Source organism: Rhinoraja longicauda, chromosome 4 (genome assembly GCF_053455715.1).
Source record: "Rhinoraja longicauda isolate Sanriku21f chromosome 4, sRhiLon1.1, whole genome shotgun sequence".
NCBI lineage: Eukaryota > Metazoa > Chordata > Chondrichthyes > Rajiformes > Arhynchobatidae > Rhinoraja > Rhinoraja longicauda.
In genome coordinates, this window is record NC_135956.1 from 84,359,952 (window position 1) to 84,376,280 (window position 16,329).

At 43.8% G+C, this 16,329-nt stretch overlaps 1 protein-coding gene across 3 annotated transcripts in view; it reads right to left on the bottom strand.

Moving 5' to 3' along the window:
* l3mbtl4 (L3MBTL histone methyl-lysine binding protein 4) overlaps positions 1–16,329 on the bottom strand; it is a 262,599-nt gene that overhangs the window by 186,937 nt on the left and 59,333 nt on the right. For 2 of the 3 annotated variants that reach the window (XM_078398234.1, XM_078398235.1), the window contains 2 exons: positions 7,879–8,032; positions 4,847–4,979 (listed from right to left, as the gene is read on the bottom strand). In XM_078398234.1, the coding sequence (XP_078254360.1) occupies positions 4,847–4,979; positions 7,879–8,032 (287 nt within the window). The remainder of the gene's footprint in view (positions 1–4,846; positions 4,980–7,878; positions 8,033–16,329) is intronic. The other variant, XM_078398236.1, reaches the window with a different exon arrangement.

Sequence of the window (16,329 nt, forward strand, 5' to 3'; positions counted from 1 at the left end):
AGGGGGAAGTCTTTTAGGACCGAGATGAGAAAACATTTCTTCACACAGAGTGGTGAGTCTGTGGAATTCTCTGCCACAGAAGGTAGTTGAGGCCAGTTCATTGGCTATATTTAAGAGGGAGTTAGATGTGGCCCTTGTGGCTAAAGGGATCAGGAGGTATGGAGAGAAGGCAGGTACAGGTTACTGAGCTGGATGATCAGCCATGATCATATTGAATGGCGGTGCAGGCTCGAAGGGTCGAATGGCCTACTCCTGCACCTATTTTCTATGTTTCTGTTTCTATGAACAGGATCTACACAGTGAATGGTAGGGCTCTGGGGAGTGTTGTAGAGCAGAGGGATCTAGGAGTGCAGGCACAAGTTATTTGAAAGTGGCATCACCGGTAGATAATTAGATTATAAGTGATATGAGCAGAATAAGGCCATCAAGTCTACTCCGCCATTCAATCATGACTGATCTATCTCTCCCTCTAACCCTATTCTCCTGCTTCTTCCCATAACCTCTGACACCCGTACTAATCAGGTAAATAGGGTGGTCAAAAAAGGCTTTTGGCCCATTGGCCTTCATCAGTCAGAGTATTGAGGATAGAAGTTGAGAGATCATGTTGCAGTAATATAAGATGTTAGTGAGGCTGAATTTAGCGTATAGTGTTTAGTTCTGGGCACCACGTTATAGGAAAGATGTTGTCAAGCTGGAGAGGATGCAGAAAACATTTACGAGGATGTTGCCAGAACTCGAGAACCTGAGCTACAGGGAGAAGTTGAGCAGGCTACGACTCTATTCCTTGGAGCGCAGTAGGAGGAGGTGTGATCTTATGCTAGGTGTACAAAATTATGAGAGGAATAGATCGGGTAGACGTACAGAATCTCTTGCCCGGAGGAGGGGAATTGAGAGTCAGAGGACATAGGTTTAAGGTGAGGGGGAAAGATTTAATAGGAACCAGAGGGGTAACTTTCTCACGCAAGAGGTGATGGGTATATGGAATGAGCTGCCAGAAGAGGTAGTTGAGGCAAGTACCATCGCTACGTTTAAGAAACATTTGAACAGGTACATGGATAGGACAGGTTTAGAGATAGATGGGCCATACGCAGGTGAGTGGAACGTGTAGATGGGACATGTTGGTCAGTGTGGGCAAGTTGGGCCGAAGGGCATGTTTCTACACCGTATGATTCTATGACTTTATGAAATGACATATGCAGAGTGACAAATCCAAGTATAAATAGCTAATGGTGTCCATTAACTGAACTCCTAGCACTGACATGTATTGGCAGAGGCCTACAGTCCCACATGGTGCACGTGGCAGTTTCAATATCAACTGCACCAGTGATCATGCCACCTGGAAATTTCATGTGGCCAAGCCCATTGAATTAGATCGCCCGACATCTCCGTACGAGAATCTATTTAATTTCACAGATGCAAATGCAATACAAATTATAGTGAGTTGGAAGTTCATGTAGCACACTGGAATGAAATTGGAAGAGTAAAAGTCTAACAATACCCGTTACTTAGCAGAGAGAACAAAACCCAAGCTCACAGCCCACCCATGGTATTTGGAAATGCTTTCTTCACAGGAAAGTATTTTCAAATGAAAAGTGCCTTCCAACCCATTGTTTGGATTATTGTATTGTTCAGTGCACTGCTGTTTTTGAATGAAGAAAATGCAATTACAGGACTGCTGTTGGAATCAAAGCAATCATGATGAGTAAACACTGGGTATCAGCAGTAAATACATTTGTATTCTCTCATGTTGCATTATCAGTGAAATCTTTGCTTCTCACTCGACTCATTTTTAAAACATGTTCAACAATCAGTTAATATTGAGTGTGTGCATTTGGTTGGCAAATAAATATTTATACTGTGGTTACAGCCAGCGAGGGAAATTAACTATCAGTTCCAGTCAAGTATTGCAATGTTCATAAGACCTGGAAAAATCTGTAGATTTTCTGCATCGCCTTATCACATTTCTATATTTACATATGTTTTGACAAAAAAATAATAGCGCAAAATTTATTAGGCCACTTTCCTGACTTTGCTGGGCTGGAATAATTTGGCCTCAAATTTCGTGGGACCAGGTCACATCTGTGTTAGGATGAGGTTAGATGTGTTAACACCTGCGGAAGTGGCGGCGCCTAACGGCTGCGGCTCGCTAGCAGTCTGTTCGTCTTTTTTCCTTTTTTGTTGTTGTGTGTCGGTGTTGGGATGGTTTTTTTTTTTTTTGGTTGTGTATGTGTGGGGGGTGGTGGTGTGGGTGGGGGGGTGGGGGAAACCTTTCTCTTTTAGGTCTCTTCCTCACGGCGCGGGGTGCGGCTCGGCCGCGGGGCCTAACATCGCCCGGCGCGGCTCGGCCGCTGGACTTAACATCGCCCGGCGCTGCTCGGCCGCTGGACTTAACAGTGCCCGGTGCGGCTTGGCCGCGGGGCCTTCCATCGCCCGATGCGGCTCGGCCGCGGGGCCTAACATCGCTGGTGCGGCTCGGCCGCGGGGCCTAACATCGCTGGTGCGGCTCGGCCGCGGGACTTAACAGTGCCCGGTGCGGCTCGGCCGCGGGGCCTAACATCGCTGGTGCGGCTCGGCCGCTGGACTTAACAGTGCCCGGGCCGCGGGGCCTAACATCGCCCGGCGCGGCTCGGCCGCGGGACTTTTCATCACTGGTGCGGCTCGGCCGCTGGACTTAACATCGCCCGGTGCGGCTTGGCCGCGGGGCCTTTCATCGCCCGGTGCGGCTCGGCCGCTGGACTTAACATCGCCCGGTGCGGCTCGGCCGCGGGACTTAGCTGCGCACGGCTCGGTCGCGGGGCCTTCCACCGCCCGGTTCGGCCGCGAGACGTCTCAGCGCCCGGTGCGACTCGGCCGCGGGGACTTACATCCCCTTGCGGGGACTGTGCGGGTCGGTCGGGGACGAGCTGTCTGTCCGTGGGCGTGGGGAAGAGAGTGGAAGTTTTGTTGCCTCCATCACAGTGAGGGGGTGTTTCGAGTCACTGTGATGGACGTTATGTGTTGGGGTCATGTGTCTTGTGTTCTTTTTTGTGTGTGACTGCTATGTAGTTTCGTTCGGTACCTTGGTACCGAATGACAAATAAAGCTCTGTTGAACTGTTGAACATCCACTTTGGGACAAGAACAGGAAAGCAGAGTATTACCTGAATGGTGGCCAATTAGGAAAAGGGGAGCTGCAACGTGACCTGGGTGTCATGGTGCACCAGTCATTAAAAGTAGGCATGCAGGTGCAGCAGGCAGTAAAGAAAGCGAATGGTTTGTTAGCATTCATAGCAAGAGGATTTGAGTATAGGAGCAAGGAGGTTCTGTTGCAGTTGTACAGGGCCTTGGTGAAACCGCACCTGGAGTATTGTGTACAGTTTTGGTCTCCTAATCTGAGGAAAGACATTCTAGCCTTAGAGGGAGTACAGAGAAGGTTCACAAGATTGATCCCTGGGATGGCAGGACTTTCATATTAAGAAAGACTGGATAGACTAGGCTTATACTCGCTGGAATTTAGAAGACTGAGGGGGGATCTTATTGAAACATATAAAATTCTTAAGGGGTTGGAGAGGCTAGATGCAGGAAGATTGTTCCCGATGTTGGGGAAGTCCAGAACCAGGGGTCACAGCTTAAGGATAAGGGGGAAGTCTTTTAGGACCGAGATGAGAAAACATTTCTTCACACAGAGAGTGGTGAGTCTGTGGAATTCTCTGCCACAGAAGGTAGTTGAGGCCAGTTCATTGGCTATATTTAAGAGGGAGTTACATGTGGCCCTTGTGGCTAAAGGGATCAGGGGGTATGGAGAGAAGGCAGGTACAGGTTACTGAGCTGGATGATCAGCCATGATCATATTGAATGACGGTGCAGGCTCGAAGGGCCGAATGGCACCTATTTTCTATGTTTCTATGTTTCTATGTGTTAGGATATGATGATGTATGTTGCACGTTAGGGGTGTTTCTAACTCTTCTACCTTACTTCTCTACGCATGGGACTCCAAAAGGTTTTGAGTCTACCTCGACGTTATGCATTGGGGACTTAAAATATAGGTCTAATGTTGGTGGAAAGTAGCTTCCATCATTAAAAAAATCAAAAAAAAACTGGAAATCTGAAATAAACGCAGAAAAAGATGGAAACACTCGGTAGGTCAGGCAGCTTCTGTGGAGACGGGACATTTCATACTGATGACCTTTCATCATAAAATTAAACAGAGGTTTTATGGAGCTCAGTGAGCTCCAATCAAAGGCCAATGACCTGTGACATTTACTCGGTCTCTCCTCACAGATGCTGCCTGATGTGCTGAATTTCTGTTTTCAAAGCAGTTTCCATCCTGCCAATATAAAAGTTGTTAAATAAGCAAAATATGGAAAGCAGACTACTGCAAAGCAGCAAACTTCAGAAATGTCACTGCATAGTAATATACCCCTGTCGAAGGAGGTAAATATTTATAAAATACTAGACCAAGTGGACCCGTTGGGCCCAAACCTCTCCTGCATTGGTGCAGCACCCTCCCCTCCCCCACCCCCTTCCCCCCCCCACTCCCCTCCCTCCCTTCCTCACTCCCACTCTCCTCTCCCCTTCCCCTCCCCCTCTCCCTTCCCTCCCTCCTCCCCTCCCCCTCCCTCGATCTCCCTCAACCCCCCATTATCCTCCCTTCTCTCTCCTTCCTCCCTAGGAGATAGATTTAAACTTAAAAATGTGAATAACTTTAAAAATATAACACCGATTTCAATGAAACCTCTTCCATTAGCACCAAAGGGATGACGGTGAGTAAGGTGGGCCAAAACTGTCATGCTATCGTGTACCGTTTTGGCTGTAGTTCAGGAACAAACAAACAAACAAACGAGAGTTTTAGTATATAGATAACACACCATGTAGTCATCTTCAAAATCTTCTTCAGATTCTTCTTTTGGGTTCACACTCACTTTTTTCTTCCGTTTTTTTGTCCGTTTCAATATTACACTGGTGTTTTGCTTCACCGGTACATGGGCCATAATGGATTGTCTGTCAAAGAATCTTGAGTTAAATTCAGTTTATCTAGCCAAGTTTCAAAAGTACCATACACAACTTTGTTTCAATATTAAACTTTTGAGGCATTAAATTAGACTGAAGTATATACTGTTTGAACATTGAATTCTCCAATTTTAGGTAGCCTTTAACAAATCCCCATCCTCTTTTTCTCCCCCACACCTTTCTTCCCCCTTCTCTTCTTCCCTCAACCCCCCTCTGTGCCTCACCTGGACTCGGACCTGTTCCCTCCCCCTCACATTTCTTCCTCTGGCTTCACAATTTGCAAATCTTCAATCTTTCTGTTTCACACCATTTGCTTCCGTCTCTGGCCTTTATTCCAACAATCTGCCTATCAAAAAACCCTCTTACCTATGTGCATCTTTTACCTGCCATGCTTTGTCCTGCCTCTCCTCTCTCCCAGCTTTCTCTTCCCCGCCACCAACAATCAGTCTGAAGAAAGAACCCCACCGGAAACATCACCTATCCATGTTCTCCAGAGATGCTGCCCGACCCGTTGAGTTACTCCAGCAATTTGTGTCCTTTTGTGTAAACCAGCATCTGTAGTTCCTTGTTTCTATCTAATGTATTGACTGACTTAATTTATGAAATACAATAGCCTATGGTTTTGTTATTGGACTGGTAATCCATAGGTCTAAACTAATGATCGTTGGCATGTGTTCAAATCACAATTATAGCAGCAAAAAGATTTAAATATTGTTAATGAAATTAATCTGGAATAAAACATAAGAATTAATAACCTGATTATGACAATACCAGATTGCCATAAAACCCATTTGGTTCCCAGCTTTTACAGGGAATGAAATTAGTTATCCTTATGCTATCTCTGATATGATATCCTGGAAACTTAACAATGTTATTGGCACCTTACTTCTCCCAGAGAGAACCCACATAGTTCTATCATATTGCTAAGAATAATAATGGCAAGAATAAAACCATATGGATTGCCCAACAACAACTTTGGAACTGAGCATGAGAAGGTACATCCATCCCATCTCTGCACTAAGAAATGGAGTGTTGCGTTGAACTAGAAATGTTATTCCACTGACTAACAACAGTCTTACAAACGCCTACACAGCCATTTGATGCCATTAAGCCAGCACATCAGTCTTCTACATCGTCATGGCTAATAATAAGAAATAACAGAAGTTAGACAATTGGGCCATTGCAATTGAACAATCACTCAATTTGATCTTTTACTTCAGCATTACTTTGCACGTAGTTTAATTCCTTTAACATTCCAAAATCTACTAAGGTCTACCTGAGTATAACTGCAGACGCTGGTACAAATCTAAGGTATTTATTCACAAAATGCCGGAGTAACTCAGCAGGTCAGGCAGCATCTCGGGAGAGAAGGAATGGGTGACGTTTCGGGTCGAGACCCTTCTTCTACCTGAGTATACAGTGCCAAAGTTACCACCACCTCCAAGTACTGAATTCTAAAGATTCACAGGATTCACAACTGTCTGTGTGAATAAGTTTCGTCTCATGAATGTCCTGAATGGTAAATTCTTTATTTTGATACCGTGATCCCTGCTGCTAGATATCCCAACTAGGAGAGATACAAGCTTCTGTTGGAATTTTTCATAATTCAATGAGATCACCATGAAGAATGTGTCCTATTTTATCAGAAGAAGAGTCTCACTAAAGGTGGAAACAGAATGGTGCAAGTTGAAAAGGAATATTGAGTATATGGGGTGGCATTTGGGCTGGAGAAAGAGAATCATCTAGAGTGCCACAAGTGACCATGGGTAAGTCTTGAAGTGCCTCGCTACATGACTGGCCTTGCAGCACATGGTGAAATCTTGTCCTCGCCAATCGATCTGGAATGGATGCAGCTACCAAGGGCCAAGTTGATTTGAGTGACCATCGCACACTCCTTGGTGACAAGGATCCTACCTACTTATTGAGACAATCCTCTAAAGTGCAATGTGACACATTTGTGTCAACTGAGAAAGGTTCAAAACAAAAACCAGTGACTCAGAGCGACAAATCCTTGAAGTTCCATGGGCCACCACTAGCAACAATCTGTAATCCAACATAACTTGTCAAGTCATGTTCAAAAATCCCCATTATTCAGTTATTAATTTCAAGGCATTGGATCAATATTGCTTTAAAATACAGAAGATGGCTGGGGCAGCGCTGGGAACATCTAATATGGAGGGAACAATCTGCCAAAGCGACAATAGAGATATGGATGAAAGTGCAACTTTAGATGCATAATGGCAGGGATAGAGCAATCACACAACCGCTCAACACCTGCGCTCAGTCCTTATTTGCATCGGCGAAACCAAGCGCAGGCTCGGCGATCGCTTCGTTGAACACCTGCGCTCGGTCTGCATTAACAAATCTGATCTCCCGGTGGCCGAGCACTTCAACTCCCCCTCCCATTCCCAGTCTGGCCTTTCTGTCATGGGCTTCCTCAGTGCCATAGTGAGGCCCACCGGAAATTGGAGGAACAGCACCTCATATTTCGGCAGCTTGCAGCCCAGTGGTATGAACATCGACTTCTCCAACTTTAGATAGTTCCACCGTCCCTCTCTTCCCCTCCTCCTTCCCAGATCTCCCTCTGTCTTCCTGTCTTCACCTATATCCTTCCTTTGTCCCGCCCCCCTGACATCAGTCTGAAGAAGGGTCTCGACCCGAAACGTCACCCATTCCTTCTCTCCTGAGATGCTGCCTGACCTGCTGAGTTACTCCAGCATTTTGTGAATAAATACCTTCGATTTGTACCAGCATCTGCAGTTATTTTCTTATACGTAATGTTAATCACAACTCTGCTTCTATTAACCGGTCCAACAGTATTCAATAAAAGGTCCTAATTTTAGAATTCAATTTTCTAAAACTCATCAAAGCAGCTTTTCAATATACCTACTCATTTTCATATAACTGTTGATAAAATGTTCCACAGAAATGATCACACTTATTGAACTTGTTCACTGTCCCATATCCTCCACAGTTTTCACAGCAGCAGACGCCGTGCGTGTTCGGCAAATCATTTGTGCAACCATCTTCAGTAATGACTTCTGCTGTGACACAAAATAAGAAAACAATAAGTAAAGCAATACGATAATAAATGTGGAATAATTTGTTTTGTACCTGCACAGTTAGCTTTATGCCAGTCTCAAGTTTGAATGGTTTCAGTGATTAACAAAGATTTGCTTTGATGATTTTTTTAGATTTAGATTTAGAGATACAGCGCGGAAACAGGCCCTCTAGCCCACCAGGACCGCGCCGCCAGCGATCCCCGCACATTAACACCATCCTACACACACTAGGGACAATTTAAAAAAAGATTTTTTTAACATTTTACCCAGCCAATTAACCTACATACCTGTACGTCTTTGGAGTGTGGGAGGAAACCAAAGATCTCGGAGAAAACCCACGCAGGACACGGGGAGAACGTACAAACTCCGTACAGACGGCGCCCGTAGTCAGGATCGAACCTGAGTCTCTGGCGCTGCATTCGCTGTAAGGCAGCAACTCTACCGCTGCGCCACCGTGCCATGTGCCAATGATCATTGGCAACTACAATCTCACTGTTCCCCTATTTAATTTGGCATCAATCCAAGCTTTATTTCTCACATTCTTGTCCATGAATGAGGTTACCTTCAATTGGTGGAATGCATCCAGAGAATTATTTCCCAGGACGTCCTCCTTGTTGTTACTTCTTAAATGTTCAAAGTACCTTAAAACTCACCTTCAAATTTTCAGCCCAGCTAATGCTGATCCTTTTCTCCTTCTGCTTCGTGACAATAGTTTATTAGTTTAACACATTCTGTACACCAGAAGTGCAACAGAAACACACAATTTGATGTACAGATGCAAAAGTGTCCTTAAAAACGTCTAACCCTCATTCAGTATTCTAAAATTGTGACTGCAGATGCTGGATTCTGGAGCGCAAATAAGTAAATTGCTGACAAAATTCAGAGGGCCAACAGTATCAGTGGAGGCAAAGGGATGGTCGATGTTTCAAGCTGGGACCTTGTATCAAAACTGAGACTGAAGAGGTAGCTAGTTTTTCGAGGTGAGAGGAAGAGGTGAGACAGAGGCTCTAGGTGCTAGTTTGACGGTCTGGCTGGAGGTCTGTAAACAGAAGTGTTCCACAGTGATCTATGTTGATACCATTGCAGTTTGTGATATATATAAATAACGTGAGCAAAATCATACATGGTTTAAGTTTGAAGATGATACAAAAATCAGAAATGTGGCTAGTAGGTAAGGATGTTCAAGGAAGGGCGGCACGGTGGCGCAGCGGTAGAGTTGCTGCCTTACAGCAAATGCAGCGCCGGAGACTCCGGTTCGATCCTGACTACGGGCGCCGTCTGTACAGAGTTTGTACGTTCTCCCTTTGACCTGCGTGGGTTTTCTCCGAGATCTTCGGTTTCCTCCCACACTCCAAAGACGTACAGTTATGTAGGCTAATTGGCTGGGCAAATGTAAAAATTTAAAAAAATTGTCCCTAGTGTGTGTAGGATAGTGTTAATGTGCGGGGATCGCTGGGCGGCCTGGACCCGGTGGCCGCACTCTATCTCTAAATCTAAATCTAAATCTAAAGGATGCAGTGGAATATAAATCAGTTCCAGGTAGGGGTTGAGAAATGGCAGGTGGAGTTTAATCTGAGTTAGTGTGAGGGATTGCACTTTTGGAGGTCAAATATAAGGGGAAAATACACAATGGCAGGACCCTTGACGGAATTGATGTACAGAAGGATCTTGAGGTCCAAGTCTACAGCTCCCTGAAAGCGGTAAAACAAGGTGACGGGTAAAGAAAGCATATGGAATTCTTGCCTTCATCAGTTGGTGCATCGAGTATAAGAATCAGGATGTCATACAGCAGTTTTATAAAACCTTGATTAAGCAGCATTTGGAATATTATATGGAGTCCTGGTAGTCCCATTACATGAAGTATGTGGAGGATGTGCAGAAAAGGTTTATCAGAATGCTGCCTGGATTGGAAGGGATTAACTATAAGGTGAGGTTGTCCAAACTCAGATTATTTTCTCTGGAGGTTGATAGTCATAGAGTGATACAGTGTGGAAACAGGCCCTTCGGCCCAACTTGCCCACGCCGACCAACATGCCCCATCTACACTATTCCTACTTGCCTATGCTAGGCCCATAACCCTGTAAACCTATCCTATCCAGGAAACTGTCCAAATGTCTCTTAAACGTTATGATAGCAGTTCAAACTGACAGTGGGGAATCAACAAGAATAAACCCTCTTCAGGAGCAGCACGTACATTTGGTGATATAATTTGTTTTGGAATTTATTGTGTTGACTTATTTTTTTGCAATGTGTTTAAAGTTGTGCTTTTCAAATGTTATATATATTTTCTAAATATGAACAGCTCAGTGGGGCAAAACTCACTATTTGCATTGTGGATGTTAACTTCCTTGCTTAATTTTACTTCACTGTACAAAAATGCCAGGTGTTAAAAGTAAAAGGAAAAGACAGTTCACGGCCCATTGCCAAACCTTTGCGTTGAGAGCCATGTAAATATCTAAAGCTTCCTTTGGACAAACTAGTGAAATATTAGTTGAAGCTGGTGTATCTGAGCAGACAGAATAAAGGCCATCCTGAAATTACACTAAGGACAACAAGTAATCCGCTTTCCAGAATTGAATTTCAGACTGATGGCATTCCTCAGTAAAGTTCCAGGAGATGGGGTTGGAGCAACAGTAGGGAGTGTCAATGCTTACAAATCAATGTTTTTAGACACAAAATGCTGGAGTAACTCAGTGGAAAAAGTAGCATCTCTGGACAGAAGGAATGGGTGACGTTTCGGGTCAAAAAGTCTGAAGAAAGGTCTCGACCCGAAATGTCACCCATTCCTTCTATCCAGAGATTCTGCCTGTCCCGCTGAGTTACTCCAACATTTTGTGTCTATCTTCGGTGTAAACCAGCATCTGTAGTTCCTTCCTACACAAATCTGTGTTTATATCAGATTCTTAGAGCGATTTAAGTGTCGTGTCGTGTAAACCAACCAGTTCAGTGACCGTTGATTGGAAATGAAGTTTGACCATGGGTGAAGAGAGGATTGCCTTTGATACTTTTCAGTATTTATTAAGCAAACTGGAGGTAAGACACTGAAAGCGCTCAGAATAGCAAACTGGAGGTAAGACACTGAAAGCGCTCAGAATAACTTAACATCTTTCATTCTGGCCCCAGGAATTTTACCTTGGAACAAAATAGGCTGCAAGAACATGTGCAGATTAACAAATCTTCAATTTGGATTCTTGCAATATCAATAGTAATGAAACTTCATTTTGGAACATATCTGGGACAAGTAATGAGACACCAATCAAACGTTCTTCTTGTGCTCAGAGCTCATCCTTCTTTTTTAATGAGACATTTGATAGGTTGATAGAGATATTTGAGACTAAGACAGGTTGATAACCTGAGCACCATGTGGAGATATGAATTCCACCATCTTCCATATTAAATGGTGACTCAGACATAACAAAAGAATTTATATCTTATTTATATCGGCGAAACCAAGCGCAGGCTCGGCGATCGCTTCGCTGAACACCTGCGCTCGGTCCGCATTAACGCAACTGATCTCCCGGTGGCCCAGCACTTTAACTCCCCCTCCCATTCCCAGTCTGACCTCTCTGTCATGGGCCTCCTCCAGTGCCATAGTGAGGCCCGCCGGAAATTGGAGGAGCAGCACCTCATATTTCGCCTGGGCAGTTTGCAGCCCGGTGGTATGAACGTCGACTTCTCCAACTTCAGATAGCTCCTCTGTCCCTCCCTTCCCCTCCTCCTTCCCAGATCTCCCTCTATCTTCCTGTCTCCACCTATATCCTTCCTTTGTCCCACCCCCGACATCAGTCTGAAGAAGGGTCTCGACCCGAAACGTCACCCATTCCTTCTCTCCCGAGATGCTGCCTGACCTGCTGAGTTACTCCAGCATTTTGTGAATAAATCGATTTGTACCAGCATCTGCAGTTATTTTCTTATATAACAAAAGAATAACTCCATCCCCAGAGCTAATGTATCCAGGAGATGAGACAGGAAAATCTACTCTATTCCTGCACAATTGAAATCATTCTACCATGACCATTACATCAAAATTCTTCAAGTGCTTAATCTATTTGACATAACAGGAGTTTATATGCAGAGGTCAACATTTACATGAAACCCTTTATTGCTGCTATCAACTCACAAAAAAAGTTTATACTAATCTTGCTTTCTCTCTTTTTATGGTTTAATGTTACTATTTAATTCACCATCAATCCTATTCATTGAGTGATTATGTTACAAGGATGTAATTAGTAAAATGTGATCATACCATCAATCACATTCTGGTGATAGTCACATACAAAGCACAGAAAATATTTGTAATTTTGAAATATAGTTTATTCCGTACAAAACTGAGTTGAAAGATGTTTGTGGCATTTTTATTCCAGGATACTTGTATCACGTTACATTACCAAATGCAACACATCATCCTTCTGCTGCTTCTGAATGACCATTCATCTATATACTAAAACTCTCGTTTGTTTGCTTGTTTGTGATCGAACGACAGCCAAACCGGTACACGATAGTGTGACAATTTTAGGCCCACCTTACTCACCGTCATCGTTTTAATGGTAATGCAAGTAGTTTTATTGAAATTGGTGTTATATTTTTAAAGTTATTCACATTGTAACGCCTAAATCTATCTCCCAGGGAGGGAGGGGGGAGGAGTGAGGATAAGGGGGGTTGAGGGGATGGAGTGGGGGGGAGGGGGAGGGAGGGGGGGAGGAGGAGGGAGGGGAAGGGAAAGGAAGGGAGGGAGGGGATGAGGGGGGAGGAGGGGAAGGGAGGGAGGGGATGAGGGGATAGGAGGGAGGGAGGGGGGGTGGAAGGGGAGGGGGAGGAGGAGGGAGGGAGGGAGGGGGGAGAGAGGAGGGGGAGAGGAGGGGGAGAGGGGAGTGGGAGAGGAGAGGGTGCTGCACCAATGCAGGAGAGGTTTGGGCCCAACGGGTCCACTTGGTCTAGTATGATATAACGGGGAAATCGGGGCTCCGTTCAGTTTTTCTTTTGTGCTGAACATCATAAAATTGAAACCACACCAATTGTGAACTATCAATTATTAGGCATTCCAATTCTGGAAGACCGCCAAAGGAAAATGTCTAAAACAGAAATTACAACCTAATATAGATGCATTATAGCAGTGATTCCATTACCACCACTACCAGCAGTGAGATAGGTCCAGGAAACTGTAAGCTTCAAACCATAAAATGTATGCATTGCAAACAGAATATCAAAACCATTCAAAAACAATTTCCTCAAATGGCAGTCGCACAGGTCTCACAAAGTGCCAGTTCTATAAAAAAGAGGACTGCAGAAGAATCAAAAGTTTAGACCAGCTCTTCTTTCTGTCCAGCAAATGTCATGTCTTTCTTTTATGTGTTTAATGGTTCAATCATTCTCAAATTGGAAATTGTTCTGATTCGCACTTAATGTGCACATACAGGAGAATATGTTTATAAGTTGCAAACACAGCATGATTCAAACACCAAAAAATAATGGCCTTAAACTGATCGTCCTTTTATGATAATTACACAGAAACACATACAATCAGCAAAATTAAATGATTTTTATACTATTTAATTTTTATTCACAGATCATGAGCAGAATACTCTCCCTGAAACCTTCCAAATTAATCCTTTTTACGGGTTGCATTATTATTGGGCAACCCTAATTTATATTTTCTTTATCTTTTCAAGTTATTATTAATTAGCACCCACGGAGATACATTGTAAAAGTGAGTCCTATTTGCCACAGTTACTTTGCAACTTTGCAAAGAGATGAAGGACTTCTACCAAGGCCTACTGGTTTCCTGCGCTGCACAGCTGAAATTATGGCAAAAATAAGGATGAACTCTTTCCCCAGCGCGCTTGTCCACAGGAATATTTTTCCAAGTATTACTGCACTGTTTCTGCATCCTTTTCTAATTCACAACTATATATTTTTTAATGTTCGATCTTATTTGGTTAATCTTCTTTACCGCCAATTTATTTTCAAAGTTGTTTAAGTGACTGAGGTTTGTTATTTTAATTGACCTTTGAAAAATTGCTCTTAATGTCTAGGGAGTGGATGAGAAAGTGGGATAACATAGAACCCGCATGAACAGTTTTGGTCTCCTAATCTGAGGAAAGACATTCTTGCCATAGAGGGAGTACAGAGAAGGTTCACCAGATTGATTCCTGGGATGGCAGGACTTTCATATGAAGAAAGACTGGATAGACTTGGCTTGTACTCGCTGGAATTTAGAAGATTGAGGGGGGATCTTATAGAAACTTACAAAATTCTTAAGGGGTTGGACAGGCTAGATGCAGGAAGATTGTTCCCGATGTTGGGGAAGTCCAGAACAAGGGGTCACAGTTTAAGGATAAGGGGGGTCTTTTAGGACCAAGATGAGAACGTTTTTTTTCACACAGAGAGTGGTGAATCTGTGGAATTCTCTGCCACAGAAGGTAGTTGAGGCCAGTTCATTGGCTATATTTACGAGGGAGTTAGATGTGGCCCTTGTGGATAAAGGGATCAGGGGGTATGGAGAGAAGGCAGGTACGGGATACTGAGTTGGATGATCAGCCATGATCAGATTGAATGGCGGTGCAGGCTCGAAGGGCCGAATGGCCTACTCCTGCACCTATTTTCTATGTTTCTATGTTTCTATGAACGAGTGGCGGATGATCTGGCGGACCTGGTAGGCCGAAGGGCCTATTTCCATGCTGTGTCTCTAGACTAAACTATCGAGGTTTCCATGAATGGTTTTGTATTTAACAACTACGATAATTTCCGAGAGTAATTTGGGAATGTTTGTGCAACTTAAATCTACAAGTCTGCTTATTTTCTGCACACGCAATTCTAATCACCAAGTCGAGATTGATCCCTGGGATGGCGGGACTGTCATGAGGAAAGATTGAAAAGACTAGGCTTGTATTCACTGGAGTTTAGAAGGATGAGAGGGGATCTTATAGAAACATATAAAATTATAAAAGGACTGGACAAGCTAGATGCAGGAAAAATGTTCCCAATGTTGGGAGAGTCTAGAACCAGGGGCCACAGAATAAAGGGGAGGCCCTTTAAAACTAGGGTGAGAAAAACCTTTTTCACCCAGAGAGTAGTGAATTTGTGGAATTCTCTGCCACAGAGGGCAGTGGAAGCCAAATCAATGGATGGATTTAAGAGAAAGTTAGATAGAGCACTCGGGGCTAGTGGAATCAAGGGATATGGGGAGAAGGCAGGCACGGGTTATTGATTGTGGACGATCAGCCATGATCCCAATGAATGGCAGTGCTGGCTCGAAGGGCCGAAAGGCCTCCTCCTGCACCTATTTTCTATGAGATGTTTCTCACTTGAGTAATCAAGAGAAATTCTACTGCAGCTTTATTTCATTTTCTAGATTATTTTATTCTGTTGGTTGATTACAATTTTCTGCTTACACACCAGTCCACTTCTAACTTCATATTTCTTCATAACCTAGCATTTCTTTTCATTAAACCTCTGGTGCACATGCTTCTAGTCACGTCAGTTGTATGAAAATACGCTATCAAAAGGTTCTGATGCAGGGGCTAGACCTTAAATGTTGACGATACCCATACCTCCACAGATGTAGGTACTACTGGTCCACTGAGTTCCCCCAGCAATTTATTTTTTGTTACATATAACAGCATCTGTCGTCTCTTGTGTTCCAGTAATCTCCTCCCTTGCCTCTCGCAACATCCTAGGATACACCTGGTTAGGCCCCGGGGATTTATCCACCTTTAACTGCTTCAAGACTGCCTACACCACCTCTTTTGCAATGTCAATATGTTTTGGGAAATAACTATTCTCTCCCTAAACTCCCCAGCTTCCATGTGCTTTTCCACAGTAAAGATAGGCAAGAAGCATTCATGTAAAACTTTACCCATCTCTCTTGACTCCACACATGGATGTCACACTGATGCTACACTCTCCCTAGATACCCTTTAGCTCTTAATATATACTGATAGAATCTTTTTAGATTTCCTATATCTATTTGCCAAAGAAATGTCATTTCCCCTTTTTTGTCCTCCTAATTTCTGTCTTAAGTATACTCCCACAACCCTAATACTTGTCACAGGACTTGTTTGGTATCAGCTGACTTTGTCTGCATCCTTTCTCCTCACCAGAACCTCCATATGCTTATCAAGCAGGGTTCTTTAATCCAGCCAGCCTTATCCTTCACTCAAACAGAAACGTGTTTGAAGGATCCCCATCTCACTTTTAAAAGCTTTCCACTTGCCCGCAGTCCCTTTATTTGTGAACAGTCTCATCCAATCGATGACGCCAACTCAAAACATCCACCAACA